At 40.7% G+C, this 27,997-nt stretch overlaps 1 protein-coding gene across 4 annotated transcripts in view; it reads left to right on the forward strand.

The window, feature by feature from the left end:
* The window catches only part of GRIP1 (glutamate receptor interacting protein 1), a 419,799-nt gene that overhangs the window by 198,129 nt on the left and 193,673 nt on the right, over positions 1-27,997 (forward strand). For 3 of the 4 annotated variants that reach the window (XM_018576365.1, XM_018576368.1, XM_018576369.1), the window contains exon 1: positions 18,614-19,069. The exons of the other annotated variant lie outside the window; for it this stretch is intronic. In XM_018576365.1, the coding sequence (XP_018431867.1) occupies positions 18,982-19,069 (88 nt within the window). In that variant the 5' untranslated portion in view covers positions 18,614-18,981. Of the gene's footprint in view, positions 1-18,613; positions 19,070-27,997 lie in introns of those variants that run through there. 4 annotated transcript variants of the gene reach the window in all.

A 27,997-nucleotide genomic window follows, 5' to 3' on the forward strand; every position in this document is an offset into this window, starting at 1 on the left:
GAGAGGAGCTACAGGTGGGATTCTAATTTAGCTGGCCGGCACCTCTGAGCCAGCTAAATTAGAACCCCACCTGGAGCTCCTCCCACCGGACCAGCGCTGACTCGTCGCTGCTACGGCACAGTGAGTGAGGGCACTCACTCACTGTATTAGCAGTATATACTCTATATGCTGCAAAATGCAGACAATACATACAAATGATCTGTATGTAGCCCTGTACTAGGGATCATTTAATCCATTGTTGTTAGCTGAGGATAATTGTAAATGTATTGTTGCAGGCCCTCTATATATACATGTACTTTATACTACATATAGAATGCACTGCAACAATAGATTTACAATTATCCCCTGCTAATATGAATGGGTTAAATGATCCATATGTACTGTAGTACAGATCATTTAACCCATTCATGTTAGCAGTGCAGAATTGTATATCTATTGCTGCAGTGCATTCTATATATTTACTGTACCTATACAGCACAAATGTCCCGTACATTGCAGCAATGGATTTACAATGATCCCCTGCTAACATGAATGGGTTAAATGATCCATAGTACAACTACATGTTATGTACTATTATGTACTATGGATCATGATTTAACCTATGCATGTTAGCAGGGGATAATTGTAACTCTATTACTGCAGTGTACGTGTTGTGTACAGTATATGTACTGCGGATCATGATTTAACCCATTCATGTTAGCAAGGCAGAATTGCGAGCGCCTCCCACAATCTGAGATGCGATGCAGCGATCCTGCCCATCGCCAACTACGACAGGCACCACGTGAGGCAACAGGGATTGGAGTGAAACTGTGCGTGAGGGAAGCTGGGACGGGGCTGGCTCTAAATCTATTGCTATAGTGTACTGAACATGTGTAATGTATATGTAGTACATATATACAGCACACACCTCCACTACACTCCAGCAATAGAGTTACAATTCTCCGCTGCTAACATGAATAGGTTAAATCATGATCCATAGTACAGAACATGTAGTTGTACTATGGATCATTTAAAATCACCACTCCCTTTAAGAAAAAGTATCGGTAATTGGTATCGGCAAGTACATTAGGGGAAGTACTTGTACTTGGGCCTGAAAGTGGCATCGGGACATCCCTACAATACACAATACATTCAATACATTATACAGCAATGCAGAATGGCTCCAGCCATAGAGTACTACAAATCCCAGCAATACATTTTACAGCAATGCAGAATATTATGAAGCTACATACTCTATGTTGCTCTGGGTTCGCCACCTGATGTCTCCCGGGTCTCAGGAGGGTTGTGCAGGCTCTCAGGAGGTTTTGCGGGCTCTCACCAGGGGTCCAGAAAGTTTTACGGGTGCATGTGGGTGCAGCAGAGACAGCTCCCTGATTAGGCTCTCGGGTGGCCAATGTGGATTCTCTGCTGGTCAGTGCGGGATCTGTGGTGGCCAGTGGGGGCTCCCTGATAATTCGTGGGGACTCTGTGGTAGCTCCCAGGTGAGTAGAGGGGGCTCCACCGTGGCCAGTGGGGATCCCTGTTGGCCAGTGGAGGCTCCTTGGTAGATAGTGAGGGATCCCTGTGTAGGGTGATCATTCATCTCTTATTTTGGGGGACAGTCCCCAGATTGAGGAGACCATCCCCGGACAAATTATGTCCCCCAAACTGTCGCAGGGAACATAAAATAAACCTTTTTTTTTAAATAAATACTCACCTGATCCCTGGATCCACCGACAAGCGCCGCTTCCCGTCTCCCATGCTGTCAGAAGCTGCATACAGAGCGTCCCTACATCTGACCCTTTCCCTGGGCCAGGCCTGTCTTTAATACTGATTGGACTCTGGGCACTAGCAGAGCTCCACAGCAATACAATGCATATTAACGGCCCCGTGTACACAAATTGTGGTGCGCTCCAGAGAGGTAGCTGCTGGAACGCACAGCGATTGCACGCTAAACTTCGTACTGGGGCGGGAGGGGGCGTGGTGGTGCATTGAAGCCAATGGCACTGCAGCCACGTCCCCCGCCCGCATTTCGATCGGATTTGTGGCCAAACATTGCCTGCGTTCCAGTCCAGAGTAAATGCAAAAAAATGCTGCATGCTCTATCTTTTTGTGTTCATAACGGAACGGAGGCAATGTTTTGCCACGAATCCAATCGCACTGCGGGCGGGGGACGTTGATGCAGTGCCATTGGCTTCAATGTCGCGCCCCCTCCCGCCCCAGAACAAAGTTTAGTGTGCAATTGCTGTGCGTTCCAGCAGCTACTGCTCTGGAACGCACCGAAATTGATGTGACTGGGCCCTAAAAAGGTGTTTAAAATAAAATGTTATATTATTTAAAAAATTATAATTATTTACATACCCAGAAAAATTAAATCATATTAATTATTACTACTAAACCAATTTATTGTATTCCCTTCCACAGCATTTTTTATTTATATTTATTATTTTTAACACCCTCCAACAATAAACAGAAAAAAATAATTTATATTATACTACTAAACCAATTTATTTTATGAACAAAATTTTCAATGATTAGCCCAGCTTGGGATGAATTTATATTATTTAATTACATGCATATACACAGAGTGGCCAGATTATTATGACCACCCCATCAGTTCTTCGTTGGGCCGCCTCGTGACTCCACGAGATGTTGAAAGGTGATGCGAGGAATCTGACACTGTACTGTTGCCCTTCTGTTGTCTTGTACCAGTCTTGCCACTCTCCGTTCTGCCCTAACATTGATTAGTCGCTGGCGGCCACAATTCGCACGTTTAGACCCAGATTTTCAGCTGATAGTCCAGTCTTTTTTTTTTCTAGTGTAAAACAGTATTTAATAAAAAGAAGGCACACAGCTAGGGCTGTACTTACAAACAACTGTAGAACACAGGCATGTAACAGGGATGGGTAAACGAAATCACGAACAAAGACGAGTTGGAGTATTGATGTTAAACCAGAGTCTTCTGCCCCCTAGGATTGCACGGGTTTACATGTTTCAGAGGCAACGCCCCCTTCATCTTTATTATGCCTTTTTTTTTTCGAGTAGAAATTTTTTATTGATGCAAGTAATACAGTGGTGACGAGGTAAAATATGTCATATGCATAGTACATCACTATGGTTTACAATATTACATACATGGATCTGGTCCTGGAATATAGAAACTTTTACCACGGCAGAGTATCAAATAGACAAGGTAAGCGTCAGACTGTGCACTTCTCAATGATACCGGGGATGTGTGTTTGGTGGGTATGTCCTCTTACGAGAATCTGGGTTATGCTAAGTAGGGCATAATGGTGATGGTGATGGATAGTATAGTTAAAAAGGGAATTAGGTGTTCAGTCTTGATAGTTAGAGCAGGTATTCCAGGATCAGACTTATTCGTCAACAGTATTATGAATGGTGGTATGAGGGAGTGAAGGGAGCGTCAAGCGGTGAGGGAAAAGATGGGTGGAAAAAGAAAAAAAGGAAGGGGTAGGGATAATCTGGCTGTGGATGGAGGGTGGTCAAAGACTATGAGATAGATAGGGGGTCTCCCCTCACAAGGTAAGAAGGCGGCGATCTATGCTAGAGGGCATGAATCTCTCGGTCCAGGGGGACCATATTTTTTCGTACTTCTGCATGGTGTTTTCCACTTGTGCTGTCAGTTTCTCATGTGACATTGTCCAGTTCACGTGTCGTTTGAGGTTAGAAATACTAGATAGTCCAGTCTTTAAACACTTTAACAACAGCTGCTCTTGAACATTTAACAAATTCTGCTGTTTTGCTGATACTCGCTCCATGGCTCCGAGCGCCAACAATCATCTCACGTTCAAAGGCTGTTGAATCACGTTGTTAACCCATATCTTCAGAAAAAAATCTCTTCTACTGTCGTGGTAAACAACCTGCTTCCCTATTTATAATGGTCTGGCCCTCTAGCAACTTCAGCGCGAAATTATAGCTAATTTGCCTACAAACGTCAGGTGGTCTTAATAATCTTTCCACTCAGTGTATATATATCATTAAATATATATATTTACATTAATTAATTTACAATTATTTGTTTTCCCTTTGCCCTGATGGTGTAGTGCGTACAGGCATGATAAAGTTCTGCACCCTCCGTGTACACAGACAGTCTGTGTACAAGGAGGGAGAGGGGGGGTGCAGAACTGTTACAGACTCCTCCCAGGTGTCTTCGCCTTATCCTTCTCTTGGGCACAGGACAGCCTCCTCCTTGGGGATGTGCCGTCCATAGGGCCTTGGCTCTCTGCTAAGCCTGTGGATAGGATTCACCGGTGGCTCCCTCAGGGCTCCGTTCGCTCATCTGCCTCCTCAGTAAGTTGTAAGGGCGGGCGCAGATCGCTGTCCTCCCCTCACCTTCCGAAAATGAAGAGGGGCTCTCTGGCGGCTGTTATCGCCCTGAGCGTGGGGGAATTAATGACGGCCGCCCTCGGGCAGTGACCGAAGGGTCAGTCCGCGCCTGGCGGCCGCAGCCGGATGGCCAGTTCGCCTCGGTGCCCGAGCTACGCCACTGCCCTCAATGTTTTGTAGCACAGCCCTTGGTTACAGAAAGCAATAATTTCAGTTATTTTTTCCATCAGTGAGTTTCTTACACCTCTCTACTGGAATTTTGGACCACTCTTCTTTCGCCAACTGCTCCATGTCTCTCAGATTGGAAGGGTTCCTTTTCCTCGCTGCTGTTTTGAGATCTCTCCACGGGTGCTCTATGGGATTTGGATCTGGACTCATTGCTGGCCAGTCCAGTACTCTCCAGCGCTTTGTCTGAAACCATTTCTGGGTGCTTTTTGACTTGTGCTTTGGGTCATTGTCCTGTTGTAAGTAAGCTGTTTGGGTCATTGTCCCATGACCTCTGACGGAAACCCAACTTTCTGACACTGGGCCCTACACTGCACCCTAGAATTCTTTGGTAGTCTTCAGATTTCATAATGCCATGCACACAGTCAAGACATCCAGTGCCTGAAGTAGCAAAGCAACCCCAAAACATCAGTGAGCCTCCACCATGTTTGACTGTAGGGACTGTATTTTTTTTTTTAAGGCCTTATTTCTTTTTTTGAAAACAGTAGAATTATGGGCTTTACCAAAAAGCTGTAATTTTGCTTCGTCTGTCCACAGCACATTCTCCCAAAAAGATTTTGGTTTCCTTAGGTAGGTTTTGGCAAACTCCAATCTGGCTTTTTTATGTTTCTGTGTCAGCAGTGGGGTCCTCCTGGGTCTCCTAGCATAGCGTCCTTTTTCATTCAGATGGTGACGTATAGTGCGTACCTTGTGCCTGAAGGTCAGCTTGAATTTGTCTGGAAGTTTGATCAAGGGTCTTTATCCACCATTCGAACAATCCTTCCGTGCAATCTTTGATCAATTGTTCTCTTTCGTCCAGTGCGATTAGCTACAGTGCCAAAGGTTGTAAACTTCTTGACAATGTTGCGCACAGTGGCCACAGGAACATTAGGATCTCTGGAGATGGACTTGTAACCTTGAGATTGTCCATGTTTTTCCACAAAAACTTGGAATGCAATTATTTCTTGCAATTTGGAGAATGTGCCAATAATTTTGTCTAGTCCATTTTTGGAGTTTTGTGGGGAATGTGTCAGATTTAGCTTTTTATTTTCTCCTTTTTTGTGTCATGCCAATACAAACAAAAGAAATAAACATGAAAATGCCTAAACATTTGTAATTGCAACAATTATCTGCGTGAAGTGGTGCATTATCTGACAGAAATATTTTTGGTCATGACTGTACATATTGGCAGGGGTACCAATATTTTTGGCCATGACTGTACATTTTACTTGGCATGCAGTTGATGCAGAAAGCCTAGTGGCACCAACAAATGCACTGGCCCACCTCTGCCTGAGCAAGATTCTCTGGCATTTTCATTCTGCCTGCACCAAATGCACACAATCTGCCTGTTTTCTGTCTATATAAGGGGTTTGTCATTTTAAATGAAAGTGTAAACACCTTTCAAGCAAAGTAAAATGGAGAGCTGTGGACTCAGCAGTAATTACTATGGTAGTTGATGATGTGTTTTCTGATTGTTATTTACCTTTACTTTAGCATTTTTATGCTGTGTAGTCAGGTTCTCAAATTTGACTACAGCCATTGTTACCCTGCATGTGTTGGAATCCTAATTTCAGCTCCCTTGCCCTAGAAGCAGCTCTAAAATATCCTTCAGTGGAAATCTGTAACACCATTGTTATAGCACTTTAATAGAATGTGATATCTAACTCTATTATTATTTTATATAATAATCGCCTTTAATAGCTAGGAGAAGACTGAATACCATATTTTTTAATGGTTTTGTTGACAGGTGGTCTGCTCTGTCTAGAAAATTGACTGAAACATCTGTTTGTTGTATCCCTGGTAGAGCAATTTCCCCATACTGTCTGCCTCAGTGACAAAACTGTCACCAGGACAAGATGTAGGAAGAAAACGGGCCACAGAACAAAATACCTGACAGATGCTTTAACGCTTCATTTTGTAAAATAATATTATTTGGCTGCAGTTGCACTTTAAGTGATGAGTTTGTGTTCCCAAGTAAATTTGGGGAAATGGAAGTACCTGCTCAAATCTGGCCCATTCCCTCCCCCCTTGCTATACTTATCTTTTGGTGAATGGTCTTTCCCCTCCACCAGTACGGGGAACATCTGTACCCCATAGCGATCCATAGCGCAGGCCTGCGCTATGGATTTTGAGTTTCGCTCACAAATTATGAGCACTCATTGGTCTTGGCAAGAAGTTTTTCTCATTGGTCAGCACTTTAAAATAATGTATGGTGTCTGAAAACTTTCTGTTACTATAATCCTCACCATCAGGTATTACAAGAAAAAGTACAAGGTGAGAAACTCCTTTTTTTCCATGATTCTGCCTTTACGCTTTCGTTGATGGTCACATGATCACTTGTCCAGTTAGTGTTCAGCCAAACCTGTCAGCTGTCACTCTCCAAAGATTACTTTACCAAGCCTCTTCATCAAATGGTGTGATCAGTGCTTTGGGAATGTAGTCGCTTGGTCAGCATTGGGGAAAAGAAGAACTAACAAAACAAGGTGAGTTGTTGACTTTGTTTTTGCTTTGCTTTCTTGCTGAAAGTAAGGATTATAATAATGTAAATTTAGTCAGTGCATAGTTCTGCTATTGACTTTTTATTTCTTCTGCATATCTCTGTTTTTCTTATCAGCAGTCCTTTTATGTAAGCAAACTTGTGTTTTTAGGTTTATTGCTTCATCAGAAAGTGACATCTTTTATCCGAAGGTGTCTTAGTAAATGTTTTCTAGTGCTGGCAGAGGCAAAGCATTTCGAGATTGCGAACACATGCCTGTTGGTGTTCAGACTCTGCAATCATTTTGATGAGTTTGCCTCTTGAGGCAAGCAGATATCATCGTCTCAGAAAATGCTGTTTGGCAAGTTATTAGTGAATAAATTAAGGTCCGAGAATATTCACTTTAACTCATTAATGGGGATTAATTGCTGAAAATGTATTTAGTGCTGCACTATGGATGTGAATGTGTTTGTGGCTAAGTAGATGCTACTCTTGTGTGCTATACTTTTTTATTCCACATATTTTATTTGCTTTGGAAAAAAGCATTATCCAATATTTACAAAATTTGTGTAATGTGGTCAATGTACTTCTTTCATGCAGTGCTTAGCTGATTAACTTTTTATTAGCTTCAAATTTCTCCCGCAAAATATGTTTTAATTAGTCTTAACCTAGCATTGCAACATGTGCTGCATCCTACGTCTTCGTATATAGCTGCTGTGTTTGGTCCCCAAACATAAAATTAGCTTTGTAGATTAGATGGTGGGAATACTTTATTGGGAATTCACTAGATTGTAGTGTGTTTTAGAACATTATGCAAGAGAGTTTATACAGAGTTTTCATTGCTAGATGCCCATAGTGATTTGTATTGTTGAAAAGGTGAAATAACATATTATATTGTGTAAGAATTTTAGCTTAAAGGGAGCGTATAGTGGTTTTTAGGGATGCTCCCATACCGGTTTTTCGGTTATCGAATACCAATACCGGAAGTCCCATTAAAGAAGCCAGGCAGCGTGTAATGACTCGCTACCTGGCTTCCTGATTAGCCAGGCAGAATGTAAAGACTCGCCACCAGGCTTCAGGATTAGCAGTGAAGCCGTCTCCATGCTTCCTGTCACTAGGTCCCTTCCTGTCCCTACGTCCCTTCCTGTCCCTACACTGGCTTCCACTCGCCGAGAGGATAAAATTCAAAATATTAACAGTCACGTATAAAGCCATCCACAACTCTGCCCCCGGATATATCTCAGACCTTGTTTCAAAGTATTACCCTAACCGTCCCCTCCGCTCATCCATTGACCTCCTGCTTTCTAGCTCCCTTGTCCACTCCTCCCATACATGCCTCCAGGACTTCTCTAGAGTCTCTCCCATCCTCTGGAACTCTTTACCCCAACCTGTCCGTCTATCTCCCACCTTGACTACCTTTAGGCATTCCCTAAAGACTCATCTCTTCAGGGAAGCCTATCCCACCTCGACCTAACCACTGAACCTTTACATTCTCAAATAATTCATCCAGACACAGCTCCCTCCTTATGTATCATTTCCCCCCCTCTTTCAGATTGTAAGCCCTCAGGGGCAGGGCCCTCCTTACCATCTTGTATTGTATTGTAACTGTAATGTCTTCCTTATATTGTAAAGCGCTGCACAAACTGTTAGCGCTATATAAATCCTGTATAATAATAATAGGTGACGAGAAAGGATGCAGCCGGCCTTCTGCCCAATCAGGGAGCCTGGCGCCGTGTCATTACACGGTGCCCGACTTCCTGATTGGCCATCTTCCCAACCAATCAGGAAGCCGGGCAGCGAGTCATTACACGCTGCCCGCCTTCCTGATACTGGAAGCAGGGGCGTCCCGAGGCTGGGTGACAGCCAGTTAACGGGTGTCACCCCGCCCACTCGCAGAGACATCACTGAGCGCGTGCGGCGATCTTCTGATACCTGGCGGTGGCCATCTTGGTGATGGTCGCCGGCAGAGAGAGGAGGGTACGGGATAAGGTATGTCGCCGGGTCCCCTCCTCTCTCCTCATACTGTCAGGCGCTCGGTCCATGAGCAATATCGGTTTTCTAAGGAAAGAGCACAGCTACATCCCCATCTGAACAAACAAGAATAATTTCTTTGACACTTTCACCTGTGCGTAATGTTGAGTATGATTAATGTTTGCAAATGGGCTTCTTTCAGCAGAGCAGCTAAAAATATTCAGGTAAATATGTGAAAAGTCGCCTAATGCTTCACATGTTGGCTGGAAATAATCATGCAATATTTCTAATCAGTATTTATCTGAATAAGTAAGAACATTTTTGAAAATTAGTTTGTTGTAAACCTGATACTTTTTCACATCATACATATCCCTATATCCTCCTAAATTCTTCCCAAGCCCCAGATACACATAAAAGAAAAGAGCTTTGGGGTCTTAGCATAAGCGATTCTTATAGCAGCAAGTTCAATTTTTTTATTTGTGCATGCACTGTTTAAAAAGCCAATCTCTAAATCTCAGTTGCTGTGAACAGGCACATGTCAAATGTGGAATAAAGTGCCTAACTACCTTGGTAGTTGAAGATATAATGCCTTTTGTATCAGAACAATTATAAAGCCAAGACTTGGTGTCAGCAAAATTCATAATGTTGGCTCACAGTGTTAAAAAAAAAAAAGCTATTGGCTGGTACTATAGTTTTCAAAATGAAGGAGTCAGCAATATCTGTAAAAGTGGGAGCCAGTTGCATTTAGTGCAGAGTATTTATGTAATTATCAGATCACATTTTAATGTGTTGGGGGGGGAGAAGCATATACAGGCTGATGACTACAACTCATGCTAAACTTTCTGACCGCATTGGTGGTGATGAGTGCTTCTGCCAGTTGAACATGCTTATTACTGGCTAGAAGATTTTCTAACATGTCGGATCATCTTCTGGTGGTGATTCCTGACAATTGATTTTAAAAAAATGGTAGATATCTCCTCACCCATTGTTCTTGAGACAATATCTGTGGCCAGCCTAAATTACTTATTTCTACAGCTTTAATACATTCTGTATGTACATAGGGCAACCTAATTTGCACATGCAGTTATTGCTTTATTGTGTGTTTATAGTATAGCCATATAAATGCTTCATGCCTGCTCTTCTGTCAAACAATAAGATCTTCTTCCAAAGCAGGTGCATGTCTGACAGGTGCAGATCATTTTACCATACTTGGAATATAATTTTATTGAGGAATTTTCACACTGATGTAACAATAATCACTGGCAGGAAATGCTGCCATGTGACCTTACTCCTACTCGCGGGTCATCATATTATGTTTACCAGATCTAATTATAGAAAATAATTACTGCTGTCCATTTAGGTCTCATTTACATGGGTGGCACACTTTACCACCCCACTGAAAAGTGATCCACTGTAGATTGCTTTTCAGAGGGCAGTAGAGGGTCGGATTCCAAGCTTTGAGGAGGCAATACTGATGCCTCCTGAATGCCTGCTTTTTATTTTTGTAATAACTTGGATCCACAGCCTGTTTTGTCTGGCAATCTGAACAAGGCTTTTCGCTGTGATTTATTGACACAGCTTTGCAAATGCCTGTAAGTGATTTGTTGGAGTTCCATGATCTCCTACTAGTTGATCTCTGTACATTTGTTGATTAGCATTTTTTTAAATTTGACTTCTACATCTTTAAGTGGCATTAAAGCTCAACTCCAGTCTTTCTGTTGTGGCAGGAAGTGATGGGAAATCTCTCAGATGATGGCCACAGACAAAAATACATTTTAGTAGAGTGAGGAAAGGTTACAACATCTGAGGTGTTGCTGCTTTCTTGTGCCAGTTGTTTCCCTATTTCTTATAGTTGTTTAGAAGGTGAGGTTAACTCTCCCTAGAAGAAACTACTTGAAGGATCCTCTCAGTACCACTTTTAACTGTCAAAACCAAGATTCCTGTCAATTGCTGAGGGCTTCCATTTCTTGATTCCTGGAAGCAATGCTATTTGTGGGTTGGGCACATCCCTTTACATGATAAGCCTTCTTAGTTCTAAAACCACTTCCTAGAGTCAGGCACTTTCAACATGCAGTGCTGAATGGGAGCACACACAAAACAGCTGTCCTTAACTGTTCTCCTAGATAGATATTTATCAAACACTCCAGTTTATAGGATATGAGTTACCTAGCAGTAGAGCCTGTTGTCTTTACTATACAGAAAGCTGTGTGTTAGAAAGCTAATTGTTCGCATACTTTACCGTGTTATTTTTCATCCTTCCCAAACAGTCCCACTTTGAAGGCTCTAAACTGAATGACTATTGAAAAAGTGGGCATGTTTTTTTCAGTTATTTTGAGTTTTGTTTTTGACATCATGGTTGGTTGGGGCTTAAAAAAACTATAGCTAAACCTTTTTTTGGCTTCAGTTCTCTTTTGGGTCACAGGAGTACATTTACCAATGATGAACTTTTATTTCCCTCTCCTTCATTTTGCTTCCTTGACTGTAAAAAGCACTGCAGAGATAAACTGGAGCATAAGGGAGGAAAGAGTTTAAAAGGCAATGTAGTAAAAAAGAAATACATTCATATATCAGATTGACAACATTATCTTTCCTTGTAAAGCTCATCAGTAATGAAGCAGATGCAGACCATATTGCTGTTACCTAGCATTAATATGGACACATTATTGCATATATACAGAGTTCACAACTGTACAGTATATTGTATTTGAAAGGATAGAAAGTGTAGACAAGTGCATTATTACATACTGTATTCCACTACTACATTCTTGTAATTAGCAATTTGTAAGGCGTTACAGGGATTCAAACTCCAGTATAGCAGCCCATTAGCAATAAAATGATTGCAGATACTTAAAACGTATCTGTGGCTGCAAAAGCCCTGTGCATGTCAGAATGCAAGAGGCTAAGACTAGGTCTAAATGGCTACTAAAATCTCCTGCAATTCATCACTTTTCTTTTGGCAGATTCACTGTAATTAAAAGTGCTACACAAGCGTTCCACAGATTGCACAACTCCTATCTCTGATCGCCTATGATTGTGTGAGGCCACAATTGATTTGCATTGCTCATACTGTACATGATTAATTGCTTCCATAGAAAATAATAAGCTATGCGATACACAATCTCCATGTGATTTTATGATGACTTTCTACAAGGAAATGCTTGCTTGTTTTGTGGCTGCCCTTAAAGGGCCAAAGAATACAAAGGACTCGGAGAAGTGAAAACACAAGTTACACCAAATTGAGATTCACCTGTGTAGGCAAGATTTGCTGCCATCTTTTTCAGGTACCCAGTATACCTGATCTTCAACAGTGTTTTGAAAATATATATAAAGCAAAATTTGTATTTGTTTTGGGTGAGTGGTGAGCAGACGATAAACAAAAAGCCGACATGGGGTTGGAACTATTCGCTACTCTGAAAAGTAAAGAAGGTGTTGGCTTTACATATGCTGGCTCTAGATATACTTTAAGGCAACTCGTGATACTGCAAGGTAGCAGAGTTGGAAGCAATCAGTTCTATTAAAGTGTATGTCTACCCAAAACATTTCTTTTTACTTTTCGATTGAGAAGGGAGTATTAAAACTCCTGTCAATAATTGTATTGCTGCTTGTTTCCTGTTCGTTGGGTGGGGTTGGGGTGGAAGATATCTTCACATCCTGTCCTAGAGATGCAAATGGAAGTAAGAGGAAATTTCTCCAAAGTGAGGGCAAGTTTCATTGTAGACTGTTTTCACTGGAACAAGTGTCACTTGACCGCGATTCGAACCCCTCCCCCACTCTATCCAAAACCAAAAAAAAGTTTTGGCTTTACAGTAGATACAATTTAAGTTGTTGGTGTCAGCGTCTTGTTAGCTCCAAGTTCTTTACATCTCTTGCTATAGTCTCTGGCGACATGGCCTCTCTTATTGTTGGCAGCCTATTCAACTTGGCAACTTTCCTTTTGGTGTTGGCTGTAGCTGCTGCAGTCACTTAAGCACTGCAATATGGAAAGAGGAGGACATTTGCAAACTGCAGTGTCAAGCTGTTCATTGTTTTTGGGGATCTTGGGTATAATGTTCCACAAAGCTGTTTTAGAGGTAGGCTGCTTCAAGCATAAAGTGGTTCAGAGTAGCTTTGAGCATTTCAGAGAACTACAATGTCATGCAGCTTACAATTCTACCGTCTTAGGTTTGTTGAAATTGCTGACACATTATAGCACTTTTACCCCTGGAATGTTCCTTGCCTGTGTAAATGCCTAGGTACTTGGCATCACTAGTCCATACTACTGTGTGAGTTCCATAGTGCATGGTAAGTGTAAAACAGGGCTTCCTGGAAAATTACTGCAATAGCTAAACCTTCTGACAGTCATTCGAAAAGAAACATATGTCACATGGATGACTGCTGCTCTAGAGTTATTTTCTTATCTTTTTTTTTTTTCTTCATTTCTTTTTATTCTTTTCTTATTTTTTTCATGTTGTTTTTCCCCATATATGCAGCGCGCAATGAAGTGCGCTGGTTAGGCCTCATTCACACTGGGCGTGTCAAACCTGCGTTTATATGCATTGAGAGCACATTTCTAAACGGATATACAGTAAATGCAGGTAATTGATTTTAATGGTAACATTCAAACTTTGCATTTACCTGCATTCAGTTTAGCTGGGGTTAGAAAAAATAGAATTCTGTGCATCCAGTGTCTGATTAGAAACTCTAAACATGGCTTAATGCATCTAAACACATCCTTAAATTGGGAACATCTTAATACAGGAAAAGTGATCAAGGAAACATAAAAGTTGTTTACACTTCGCAGATAACTTCTCCTACAATTAGAAAAGCCAAACACAGGCGTGCCAGTGTGATTGAGGCCTTCAGGCTCCATTCACAATGGCACTCCTTTGTTCAGCTCTTCTAACTTCTATTTTCCCTAAATGCAGGTAATTTGACTGCTGTTGAACACAAGTGATCATAACGTGCAAATGAGCCCATTGAGAAATCATTACATGCATATATGCATTTAGATAAGCTTTCTAAATGCATATTAATGCATTTATTCCCATGTTCAATTGCCCATGTACATAAGACAACAGAACAAGAAAATAGTGAAGTAGAGGACAATTATTTCTGTAAGCTGCAATATAGTAAATTTTTATTCTTGAGTCTAGATAAACTTTATATTTTCCACAACTAGAAATGTTTAGATAATACATTAATTTTGATCATCTCAAACATGTCAGTTATTTCTGATCTTACATATGTAAGATTTTATTCCACTTACTGGAAACTTTCCTTGTTAATAGAAGAAAAACAAATATCTTAGAAGAAATTTTGACCTGTAAAAATGTTTTACAAACTATAATGCATTTAAAGCTTAATTTCAACCTATTCATTTTTAATGAACTACTCACCCTCTCTACCCTCCAGTACTGCTCTCTGTCTTTTTCGCTCAGTCACCACACAACCATTTCAAGATTGAAGCACGCTAACCCTTCAATCACCCACTTCTTCTGAACTCATCACACCTCTTGGGATCACAGTGTTATTCTGCAAGGAATGGTGCTCATACTTCACAACATAAGTGCAATTTTATGCAGTTTAGAGACCTCAAAATTCTGGTCATGGAGAAAGATGGGCAGTGCTTGTCAGGTGACCATATTGAAGACTGGGGGGGGGGGGAGGGGGAGGTGTCTGGTTTAGAAGGACATTGCATCAGAATATAGCATTGTGCAGGAAACTTCCTGTGTATCATAGGTAAACATGCATATAAAAAAACTAACATTGCACTACAGCGCCATCTGCAGTTAAAATGACAAATTATCAGTATATGCTGTTGCATTTCCAACACTTCATCTAAACAGCATATGCTTTGCTATGTGACATTTAGCGTCTCTCGAAGGAAACTGTAACGATCCTTTGGCAATGGATTGGTGAGAACATCCGCAGTAATTTCTTCCGATGAGCAATATTGAATGTCGATAATGGCTTGCTCTTTAGTGTCCATGTTTTATTTTATTGGAGTGATTTTATTTCTTCTTCTGCTGTCTTTCTCTATTGATTGGCTTTGCGGTTTGATAATTTTTCTATGTCTTCCCACAATGTTGGTTCGAGTATGCTATGAGTCTTAGCAGTATATGACAGCTTGCAGGGTGGTATTCCATTTGTTCCCCCAGTGGAACTTCTAATTTCAGGTTGTTCAGCAGAATTTACCATGGAATTTGACTTATCCATTGTGAATTCCACCTTTTGTTCTGACTCCTGTGTGGCTTTACTTTGCTCAGCTTCCTTTGCTGGTTCACTGGGCAGATTAATTTCCCAACTTCCCGGGATCATTGTTTCTGGTGATGGGTTCTCTTCTAAATAAACGTTGCAGTTTGTCACATTGTCAGTCTTTTGGGTGGAGGATTCTATATCCCTTACTTTGTTCGCTATAGCCCACCAGAATGCCTTCAATGGCTGTGTTCTCCAATCTGAATCGCTTCTCCTGGAATATAAGCATAAGCTTTACATCCAAACACTCTAATGTGCCCTAGGCTAGGTTTTGATCCATGCCACATTTCAAATGGGGTGCTTTGATTGGCTCTTGATGGTAGTATGTCCTGTAGGTACGTTGCAGTCATGACTGCTTCCACCCAGTAATTCTTAGGTAGGTTGGCGTCTGACAATATGCATCTGTCCATTACTATAAGAGTGCGATTTTTCTGTTATGCTACACCATTTTGTTCAGGAGTGTATGGTGTGGTGTTCTGGTATACTGTACTTTGTTTCTTCAGATAGAATTCCACTTCCTTACTGATGTATTCCCCTCCATTGTCAGTGCTTATAATTCTTGGTTTCTGTTGGAATTTGTTGCTGGACATGGCTACAAACTCTTGAAGTTTTTCTGATGTTTCATTCTTGTACCTCATCAGATAAGTTGTTGTGTACCTGGAATAATCATCAAGGAAAGCCTGTAGATATCTGTTCCCGCCTAATGTGGGAATTTTCATTGGTCCGCACCAATGAATGAGATCCATGGGGTGGGTGGTCTTTCTTTGGGTGGCCTGTGGAAGTGGGGTATGTGTGACCTTTGCTTACATACAGCATTTGCATGTCATGAGAATTTGGCAGGGCAGAACGGTTATATTTTCTGAAAAGCCTCTCTTTATAATGTCCTTTTATGGCTTCCGGGTTTTGGTGCCCTAGTCGTCTGTGCCATAGGTGGATACATCTGTTGTGTGGATTATGAGTGGCTGTCTTGACTTGCTTGTCTCTTGTGATGAGTCTGTACAGGTGTTCATCCAATTTTCCTTTTTGCAAGGATTTGCTTATAGTTTCCGATTGTACATTCATCACCTCGGAATTGAACTGTGAGACCATTATTAGATTATTAGAAAGGATTTTCACTGATAGAAGGCTTCCTTCTAGGTCTGGGACATGCAGTAAATTTTTCACGAGAAAACTCTGCTTGTAGCGCTAAAGGTAGCACTCCATGATTGATCGCAACCCAAGGAGCATCTGTATAGGAAAACTTCATGTGTATCATAGACAAGCATACATATAGAAAACTAACATTGCACTATAGTGCCATCTACAACTCAAAATATAAATTATCAGTATATGCCGTTCCATTTCCAACATAGGGTATATGAATGGGGGAAGGATGTTAGCAGGAGGTAGGTATTATATGAGACCGATGGAGGAAGGAGACAGAAAAGAATACGGGCAGAGATACTATGGGAAAGGATTGTTGTATGTCAGGGCAAAAAAAAACATTCAGTACATCTTTCCAATACATGCACATTTCCCTATGTTTATCTATTTGAAAATGCTGCAAGTACAGGAAGTCCCAACTTCCAGCTGGGGCTGGCTACACAGTGACATTTCTGCACTAAATCCTAAAGAGTGATGCCAGCCCTGTTTGCTCGATTACAGAACTCCACCTACCATCAACCTCTCTCTGTTAGACTTTACATGCATACATTGATTTATTTTTCTCAGCAGAACAATTCTGCTGCCTTAACTCCTATTGGGCAAAAAAATACAGTGGGGTGAACATGCCCTAAAAGCCTGCCCACTGTTTGACAGAAATTGTTCTTAAATGTTCATATGAAACAGGAACCGTTTTTAAAGCAGTTTCTAACTCCAACAATTTCATAATTTTCATGCTTTGACCCCCCTTAGTGATGCATCTCATGAGGGGCCATTTGTCAGTGCTTTACTGATCGTATATCATTGCCGGCTCTCAATTTTCATTGGAGCCCTGATACCCAGATAGCAAGCAATTGAGCTGCAAGTTTGAAAATGACTTGCTAAAGTATTGCAGACTTGCCAAGCTTCACAATTTTGTTGCACAATTACAGCAAGTCTGCACTGCAAGTCTCCAGACCAGCGAGCTTGCAGAGCTCTTGCTAAGACCTGCAGGACTCCTGCTGTAGACTTGCCAAGCAAATTTGCTACAAATTCAAAAATTGTCAACTAGAACTTGTACTGCGAGTGTTCTGCACGTCTACAACTTGCCAGGAATATGTGCAGCAAGCTAACAATAATTACAATTTAACCCTGCCACAAGTTTGTGGCAAGTTATCCTTGCTATCTGGGTAGTAGGTTGCAGCATGAACATTATCTGCCACTATCATATTTTGGCCAATTTTACTTGCCCCCAATCAGTTCACAATTGTTTTTGGAACCTGATTTTTTTCATAGACCCAAACATTTTACGTTGGTGACAGAAAATTGTGCCAGAAATGAATATTGAGTTATACTTGTCTGCATAGTTTTGCTTGAACCATATAATCTGTTTCAATAAATGTTTCAGGAAAAAAATTGGCTGTGCAATGCGTAGGGAATAGGAGTAATAAATCAATATTATGGGTAAAGGTGATAAGCAATTTGTAGGGACTCAAGGTTACAGGTGGGTGAAGTTATGCGTTTAAAATGAATTGCCTTTCCAATGGATGTAATAACTAAAAAGATTCACTGGGAGATTTATATAATTCCGTGAGTCGTAATGCCGCTTTTTTTTTGTTGCCATTTTTTGGGGAAACAGCAAGGGGGGATTACAACTAGGAAGTGGTGATATAGTATAAGAAAGCGCTGCAATAAAACTTCATTTTTCTGTGCATCCATCTAACTATTCAGAACTATTGGCTGTAAGGCAAAGGGTAATGTAAAACATGCATCCACTTATAGCAGTTTTATTTGTCTGACACATAATTACTGTTTTCTTGTCATCCACACTTGAAGGTTGCAGAGTTCTGATTATTTTTTTATGTGTATAGAAGCAATTAATATGGTAACTTGGCATGATTTATTGTTGTACTATCAATGATATGAGTTACTGAAATCTAATAAAGAATGAGTAATTTTTCTTCATTTTGCAACTTCTTAAAAGCAATCTGAACAATGTGACGCGTCTCCATTCTGTTACCAAACGGAGAAGTAATAATTTGCTTGGCTTTATGCGATTGCACCATTCTTTCCTGTTCTTACAGTTCCTCTAAGAATTGTGAAACTAAGATTTATCACTGCTAGATGTAAGTTATTTGCTTAATACTGCTCTTAATTTACCAGTGATATGCTTAATCAGACATACTGCTATCCTTCAGCACTGCATGGGTTAACACTTCCAGAAAAGGAACATCCCATTGACAGGATGAAGATGAGAAAATGCTGCTTTACAGCAGATGTTAGATGCACGGCCCTGTACACAGCTCGCATTCAGAGCATGAATGAGCGTAAGGACCAGGAGTAACCCAGGGAGAAGGAGCTAGCTCCATCCTGTTCATCATTGTTCCCTCCTCATTGCAATGCTTATAGCTACAAAGGAATCATCACTGTTGGGCAGCTAATCTAGTGCTGCAGGTCCCTTGCTGGAGAGGCAGCGTGGAGCTGTGTGACTGATACAGTGTCATTAGATGACACAGAGCTGATCTCCGCATCACCAGGAGGAATCAAACCGTGTCACTCCCCACTGGGACTACCTTTTTTTCTGTTCTACGCGCAAGGAATTCATATGCTTGTGCTGCTGCTTCTGCAACATCTCTGAGCAGGGCTTGTGTATGTGCATTACTGCTGGAAAGCAGCAAAGAAGAATGATAGCTGTCTCTTTCAAATGTCGTTGTCAAATCCTGCGGAGACTGGTTAAAGGTATGGTGCTTTTTCTTCTGCTCTTCCAGTCTCTGGCACACTCTGCGTTTTCAAATGCGCTGGCTCATGCTTTTGCCTTACAAATATGCCTGTCCTACCAATTTATAGTCAAGCAGCAAAGAGCATAGACTATTCAAAGCTTGGGTCCCTCGAAAGCCAGTCGCACCACGGACATCTTGTCTTACCTGCAGTTTGGTCTGTGTGATATTTTACTGTGCCTTTTCAGTAGCTGATTTGTTTTCTTCTTTTACTTGTGGGCTCTTATGTTTTTTCTTTACCAGTGATATTTTTATGTTGGTACATTATCTCCACAGAAACGGTTACACCTTTTGACTGCACTGCAATGCTATATATCCTGTTAGTGTTACAAGGTTTTGTACATAAAAGTCAATGTGGGCAACTTCTAAGCAAACAAGTTTTAATTTTGTGTGTGTAGGTGGAAAAACGCTAAGATCTGCATCATCATTCAAGCTGTTTATGAAATATTTAGGAAACGCAAGAGCAATGGTTTTATGGTAGCTGGGAAGGTATTTCATTATAGCTGTATGCAGCTGTGATTAGAAAATGGTGAACTTGTGACCTCTTGTTCTTTTCAAGATCCATATATTTGCCTAAGAGATCTCTGTCATCTAGTAGGCAAGCAGATAATTCCCATGGATCCTTCTGTTTCACCTAAATTATCCTAATTATTTTACAAGAATTCAATTACAAGCTATTAATGTTTGTATTTGAAGGGTGAAGTAGCTCAATTCAGCATTTTATCTGGAAGAGGGAAAACTTTGTGCATCCAATGTATTTTAATGGCCAGGTAGCCTAGTTCTGTTAGCATTGTAACGTGCCTGCAATGAGGTAATTTAAACGCACTGCACATCCATTAGTGCATAGAACATTTATATAGTCATTAAGATTTCTCTGCTCTTAGTAGCGGCAAAAAGATAAATATGGGAGATGTGCATGCGTTTTGCTGTTACCTTTTGTACGATGGCAGTCTGCAGTGTAAATATAAAGGTCCATGCTGTATTCGAAGCATGGACTGGTTTCCTCCTTCCCTTGACAGTCATTCTTGCAATTCCAGGTTCTCTGCAGTGACCTGCTGATGATATTTTAATAAGATGGTTAGAGAGCCACCGGTCACAGCGCAGCCAGCTGAGACATGCCAGTGGTCCATGGCGTGTCATTGTGCATGTTCTGGTGGCGTGCTTGAATTTTATGGAACGAGTCCCTGATCATTTTATTATGATTGGTGTTCAGCCTCTTTGGCATGCCTTGTTGAAATGAAGTAGTTTTATTGATTGGGCATAAGGCATGCACATGAATTTATTTGCTTTCCTGCATTACCCGGTTTGAGACAGGAACACAGAAGATTTTATTTGTGGATCTGTCAAACACATTTTGCTGTGCTAATGTATGACATTGTTCAAGCATTTTTTTTAAACGCTGTAATCCGAATTTCTTTGCAAGTTTGCAGTCATGATGGAAAAATAAACAGGAAGAAAATGTTGAATCAAGTGAGGCAGTGCTACTGAACAAGGATGTTTGGTTTTGGGACCCTTCTGTACAGAACAAAATGGCTCCAGTCAGGTTACTTTGTAAGCAGACCAGCTATAGATTGCAGCTTAATAGAAATGCCCTTTTGATACTGTGAGATTTGTATACCAAGTGCAAACACAAAATTACCCATCTCCAAAATTAGGGTTGCACAGATACCAAGTACAGTACTCGGTACAAGTACGAGTACATGTACCGATACTTTTGAGCTCCAAGACTAGACTAGAGAAACATTCAAAAATTAGGAGGCAGCTGTGATTTGTAAGGAGCACACGGAGCTCCTGGGATTTGTACATCTCTGTTTTAATGTACGATTTTGTTTTTATAAATATAAATAAAAGGATGCACAGATACCAGTTTTGCGAGTACGAGTACTGGTACTTGCCAAGTACTTACAAGTACGAGTACTGATACATTTTTGTTGTCATGTTACAGTTTTTCTAAAACAATACAGACTAATGATTTCAGGATTGTGGTGGAGCGCCAGAGCTAGGTCCCAGCTGCAACCACGACAACCCTGGTAGTTCTTGTAAAAATGGCAAGTATCGGCACTGGTACTCAAAAGTATCTGTGCATCCCTATCCAAAATGATTACATCTTAGGTGGGTGTTGGAAAAATAATTGTTAAACAAATCTGTCAAAGCATGTGTTTATTTTCAGTGCACAGCTAGCCGAGTCAGTCAGATGTGTTCAGTTCCTTAGTACCTGGCACGCAATGTGTTTTTAAGAGGTTCTGACTGGCTTGTTTGGGAATAACACCGTTTTAAAGAAAACAAATTGTACGAAAATTACATTTGCAGTTTTTCTAAACATGTTTGACAAGCTCTTTGATGGAATTTTTTTCTTCTATCTATGCATTTGTTATTTATACTTAATGATTACATTTCCCCCCTGTGTTTTGATGTTAAACCTAGGGCAAGTATAAGTAACTATGTGAAGGTGATTTATTGGAGTGGGGTGAAGTGAACCTGTGATCATTTGAAACATCCATTCACGTGTGGGGTAATTAAATAAAAAAAAAAAAGTAGGAACTTCTCTTGACTGATGCTTGAATTACAGATACATGTACCCCATAGAGGTCAGCTGCTAACAGGACACAAGTGACCCTGATGTGCACTAGCATGGCCTATGTATCTCCTGGCACCCTGAATAGTATTTTTGCTTGTTAACAGCCATTGCCATCTAATATGAAGTTTAGTCTGTATGCATTTTTTTTCTCTGAGCATCATTTGGGAGCCTATTGTGTTATTGGTGTATATACAATGCATGACATACATATTCTTTAAGATAACAAAAACACTTTAAGTGTTTCCTGCCATAACTAATTTTTGTTCTAAAGCTGAAAGATAAACAGAATTCAAGCTTGCAGTTAATTCTGGTAACAGTACCAAAGTGGAAGAAAAAAAAATAATTTGCACAGGGTGGTCAAACAAGTATATATGCATTTTAGGTAACATGCATCAAAATGCAGTGATATAATAAAACCGTTATATTAGTTTTTATATAAGATGTACCTAAAATTCCCAAATACTGACCTAAACCAGGCTGGGTCCCAGGTCTTCTTATCTGTAGTGTGTAAGTCCTTTATTGCAATGCCCATGTGAAGTGGATTTGGCCTTTGACTTTCAGAAAAGTCCAACAGCATGGTCCTCAAACGGTCCAGAAGACTTCCAAGGGCAATATCCTGATGTCACAATGTGAGGGGTGACATGGGTATGGGTTAGTTGGGGTGGGGGGTTACGTGGAGATGCTTTATAGTAAACCCAAAAATATAAAGTTACACAAATGTTGATACATTTAAGCACCATGTATCAGAGCATCAGAAAATCAATCACAATCTTTCCCTGATGCATACAGCGTGGTGCATACACAGTACTCTTAGGCCCCATTCCCACTGAGTGACATGGGTATTGCACGTTTTTCCGTGCGATTTCGTGCTGAACGGCTTTGAGCTACATTGCACTATATTGAGCGACAATGCACATTTTATCGCGCTACATAGCGCATTTTGTGGGCGGGACTTCGTCACTGCTACATTGGGCTGTAACCAATCAACAGCAATTTTGGTGTGACATTCTTTCCTTACATTTTGCAGTGAAAAAGTGACCGTTCTGTCGCGCGATATCGCCGGTAATGCGCAATTTCCCACGACACCATTGAGTCTATTGGGGCCGAATCGCGCAACATCCGCTGGAAAAAGGGTGATGTACAAGCGACTAACTACAGGCGACATTGAGCTGTGAATGTGGGGGGTCAATAGGGTCACTAATATAAACATTCTGGGCACTTAAGTGAAGTCCAGCAGACATAACCCCTATATGTAAAATCCAGCATTAAGGGCAGATAGACAGTGTGTCTGGAAAGCCCTTCTTCCCCCAGCAAGGTATGCTCACCAATCCAAGCTGCCTACTGCAGGAGTCCACTCTCTGTATGCTGCAGTGTAGGAGCTTATTCAGATGTATGTTATCGCTGACTCCCCACATGACAATGTTGGAGATTGGTAATTGGCTGCTTAAGGCTCAATAGAGGGGGGTCAGATACCCCTCCATACCCAAAAGCCACACTCCATTGGAGCAGGAAGGCAATCAGAGATTATAGATGAGTAAATATAATGTGCCAGAGAAGTGGACTATCACAGGGGGATTTGTCCTAAATGGTAATAGCACTGATGTCTCTTTAGCTCTTTTACTGTCACCGAGGTAAGGCATACGATGCCAACAGCACTTACCTGTAAACAGGCTTCCCTTACTGATTGTATGCTATATTTTTGGAGCTATGGCCAGAAACAGCAGCTTCCCTTTACTGAAGAAAGCCCTGCATTACTGTCACAAACCAGCAGGTAACGGAGGATTTTGCCTGTACTTAGATTTTAGAGGCTCTTTGAGGGGTTCTGATATATACATAAATGGACACATTTGTTCGTATCTTTACAGCTCATTGAAACAATATTTAATTTGTCCTGAAAAGGGGTGGAATTAAAAGCAATTGTCCTATGAATACCTACATTATTTTATGTCCTAGAGTAAAGCAAAGAGTGTGAAAAGAGGTTATTGCGTATTCTACAAAGTTATTCTAAAATGACCTGGACAGATTTCTGGTTACCCCTACAACATATTATAAGTAATTGGATGACAATTTTATATTTAAAACTGTTTTCTGAAATTAAATGCTTGGGGCAGATGAGGCAAAACTGGAGCATTTTGGCAAGTCACACCAGCTCTGTGTTCACTTGGAAAATTACTCTTTCAAAGAAAATAATACTGTAGCTATTGTGAAACATGGAGGAGTCTCAGTTATATTTTGTGGCTGCATCTGGCACAGGGTACCTTGAATCTGTGCAGGGCATAAAAAAACCTTAAGATTATTAAGGAATTCTAGAGTTAAACGTACTGCTTAGTGTCAAAAGTTCTATCTCTGTTGCAGGTTGTGGGTCCTCCTAAATAATGACCCAAAACACACAGCTAAAAACAATATATTGGACTATTCTGAAATGGACTTCTATGAGCCCTGATCTGATCCTATTCAACATTAATAGAAAATGCTCAAATATGCTGTCTGGAGACGGCATCCTTCAATCCTGAGACAGTTACCTGTTGGCAAGTGCAAATGTCTCATTAAGAGCTACATAAATCATTTGTTTGCAGTGATTGCCTCTAAAGGTTGTGCAACAAAAAAAGTCCCATAATGTTTGTTCTTGCCATGTTTATTAATTTTAAGGATGCACTGATACCGTTTTTTCGTTATAGAGTACACCGATTATCAGGAAATCAGGCAGCGGATCAGTTAAGAAGCCGGGCAGCGAGTCATGAGTGGCAGTCCGACATCCTGTTTGGTCAGGAAGCCAGGCTTCCTAGCAACAAGTGAAGCCGGCTTCTAAGACAATCAGCATGTCATGACCCACCTCCCTGATTGGCTAGGAAGCCAGCTTCACTTATTGCTGTGCAGCGTGGCTTCCTGACCAACATGCCACCTGGGTTCCTGATTGGTTGGGAAGCCAGGTTGCCTACCAACAAGTGAAGCCGGCTTCCCAGCCACTCAGGAAGCCAGGCAGCAAGTCATGACCCACCTCCCAGCTTCATGTTTGGCTAGGAAGCCGGCTTCAGTTGTTCCTAGGCAGCCTGGCTTTCCTAGCCAATCAGGAAGCCAGGAGGCAGGTCATAACCCACCTCCCGGCTTATAGATTGGAAAGGAAGCCAGCTCCATGCTCCCACGGCACTGCCAGTCAGAGGGAGATTTCCCTCTGACTGGAAGTTCCGGTATCGGAGCATTTGGGCGAGCATGAATACTCACCCAAATACTCTCTATCGGCACCAATACCGATACTAGTATCGATATTGGTGCATCCCTAATTTTAAGTATTAGAATATTTTATTGAATCAAAACCAAATGTTTAAGGAATAAACAAGGAGGGATGCCAATTGGTTTCAACTTATTCAGGTTAAAATTGTTTTTCTTTTTTCATAGGGGTACCAACAAATTCGGTCACGTTTGTACCCATAGATAAACTCTTTATTCCTATTCGGTTATAAATTTTAGCTGGTAAGTTTAAATTATATCAGTGCACATAAACCTGGACACTAATAAATCTTTGTATGTTTCAGCTTTTAACACTTTCTGAATGTGATCATCAAAATCCCTTGATGTATGTGTTCTGTATCCCCTAAGCCTGCTGCCATGAGCAGTACATGTAAAATTCAGTAATTGATGATTGGGCAGACGGGAAGTCATGCAGGTTGGGAGAACTTAAGAGCTTGCTATGCACCAAAAGAACAGACTGTACAGGTGCTAATCTTCTAAATCACATCTCTGACAGCTTGATAGCTAATAACTTTCTTGCTGAGAACAAGTTCCAATGATCTTGATATTGATGGATGTGTTGCTAGAAATGGGGATATCTTGCGATAGCAGGTTTGTCATTAGAGGCAAGTAGACAATAAAATTGCCTACATTTTAACTCACAATTGTGTGGCAGTCTATTAAAAGTTAAGAAAAAGATCAGTCCACAAGTGTGTTATTGGTATTCATAAAGTATGTGTGAACATTTCTTTCTGTGTCCTATATTGATCTAAGCAATGTCATTATAGTACAGTGTTTTAGATTTCCACCTGAGGTGTGTTGAGTTGGGACCATTCAATTATATTGCAATCTGTAAAACCTTTGTAATGTGGACGTAAACCCTCTTATTCTCCTATCTACCCAGGTTAGTGCCATCTTAGCCTATTAAATATGCCGTTGCCATGGCGATGCATGCTTGAGCAGCTATATAACAGTAATTACCAGAGGCATTCCTTGGATGTAGTGCACATGTGCTTGTAGGCAGAATGTAAATGAAAACACATCAAACAACAACATTGGTATGTTTAATTGAGGATTTAATAATGTTCATTAAACATTTCAAACTTGAACTTTCTTTTGGCAAGGAAAAGTTTTATGCCACCTGGTTTTACTGGCTAAATATTATCACTATGGTACAGATCTTACTGGAGCTCTTGAGGAACAATAAAGCTCTCTCTCTCATGGACTCTAGGACCTTGAATGCCCATCTCAAGACTTGTTAGAATGTCACCAGCACACCGAAAATCCTTTCAGGATCACCATTTATTAAGAACAATTGTCAAATGGAAACAAGCCCTTTCGGGGCTGCGTAGGGTTCCTTCATCAGGCTTAACATCGACAAAGTGCAACCATCAATGACAGTTTAAATAGACGAACAGATGTGGAACAAACCCATAAATCCACCCATATGACTTCACAGACTGACCAAACTGAATTAAATGCATTTGCAAAAAGGAAAATGTATCACATAATCATGGTAAATGTCAGTGTCATTATGGTAAATACAGGAGTAAACATGATATATAGAAGATCACATCGTCTCAAGAAGATCATATCGTCTCATGAACGATATTAACAGAGGAGGGTAAACGTGTGTCCCTAACCAGCCTCACGTTTCCGAGCAGCTGCTCGGTAGCTATAGCAAACAGACGCAACCGTCCGGCTCAGTTCAACCCCACATACACACTGCTGTCAGAGGCGCTGACACATGCGCCGTGCGGGCGAAAGAGCAGGCTGCTATGTACAACGTTTCCTAGCTGGGGAGGAGTCAGAGTACTGTTGGATCCTGCGCATGGCTTGGTCCATCCGTCAAATTGGTTGGAACGCAGCGCCATCTTGCACAATGGGCAGCGCCATACACAGGACGTTACCTCAGCAACCGTCAGCTATGTAGGACTCGCTCTCCCTACCGTTCTTCTTAAACATCAAAAACTTGGCATATTAGTATAACAGGCACTATAGAGGATAATAAAATTAATATACCGGTAATGAATGACGTATGCCAGCAAGAGTATAGCATATACAAAAATTCTAGCAGTGCAGAATATAATGGTACTAAGTAACCACAATAATCATTCATGATGGCATAAAGAGAACAGTTGAGGACCATTTTTAAAGCTGTTTATCTAACATAATGTTACATGAGAACAGCTTTAAAAGTGGTCCTTAACGTAAGTAGTCCTTAACTTTAGAGTTAACTTTAGAGTTCCCTGATGACTCTAAACTTATGAGCGGTAAAATCTTTTAATTTAATTTTAATAAAAAAAATTTTTTTGCCATTTCTCTGGTGCGTGCAGTTTTAGGCTTGACATGTTTGGGGTTTATTTAGTTGATGCAGCCCCATCTTTCATATTTCACCAAGAAATTGGGTATTATTTTGTGTTTTGTATACACTAACATTAATTTTTGTGTATTTTTCCTAAAAGTATCAATTTAAAAACATTTATGTATGTTTATTACAACTAGCATTTTTTTAAATTCTACAGGGCCTCTTCATTCAGAAAATATATAATTGTTTGGGGATCTTAAGTAAGTTTCTAGACAAAAATTCATGTTTCACTTCTGTGGCCTTCTCATTAAAAACCTAGCTGTCTGTAGGAATATGTGTGTGTGTGTGTGTATGTATGTATGTATGTACAGTATATACACACCTTTACACAAGTACTATGCTTTAAACAAAGTGCCTTTCTGACTTTACGGCCTTGGCCAATACAATACATGTACTTTGTTATTGTATTCCCTTTTGTACCTGTATTGAAATACCTGGAAAAATAAGAATGTATTGAAATATAATATTTAAGAACTCAATACAATTTTTATCCTTTAGATTTAGTAATACTTTTTAAAGTGTCAGAATACATTGCAAACAGTGGGGGATTTCTACCAGTCTGAAAATGTGCAGAAGCCTGAGCTTTGCAGCTGTGATCGAGTGATCACAATTGCAATGCTTTCCAGGCTTGAATGCAAATATTAAAGAAATGCATATATTTTCTATATATAAATGTAATTATGCATGTCTTTATTTTTTTGCAAAAGGTGAACTTA

This window comes from Nanorana parkeri, unplaced genomic scaffold (assembly GCF_000935625.1).
Source record: "Nanorana parkeri isolate BGI_ZX_2015 unplaced genomic scaffold, ASM93562v1 scaffold65, whole genome shotgun sequence".
Lineage (NCBI taxonomy): Eukaryota > Metazoa > Chordata > Amphibia > Anura > Dicroglossidae > Nanorana > Nanorana parkeri.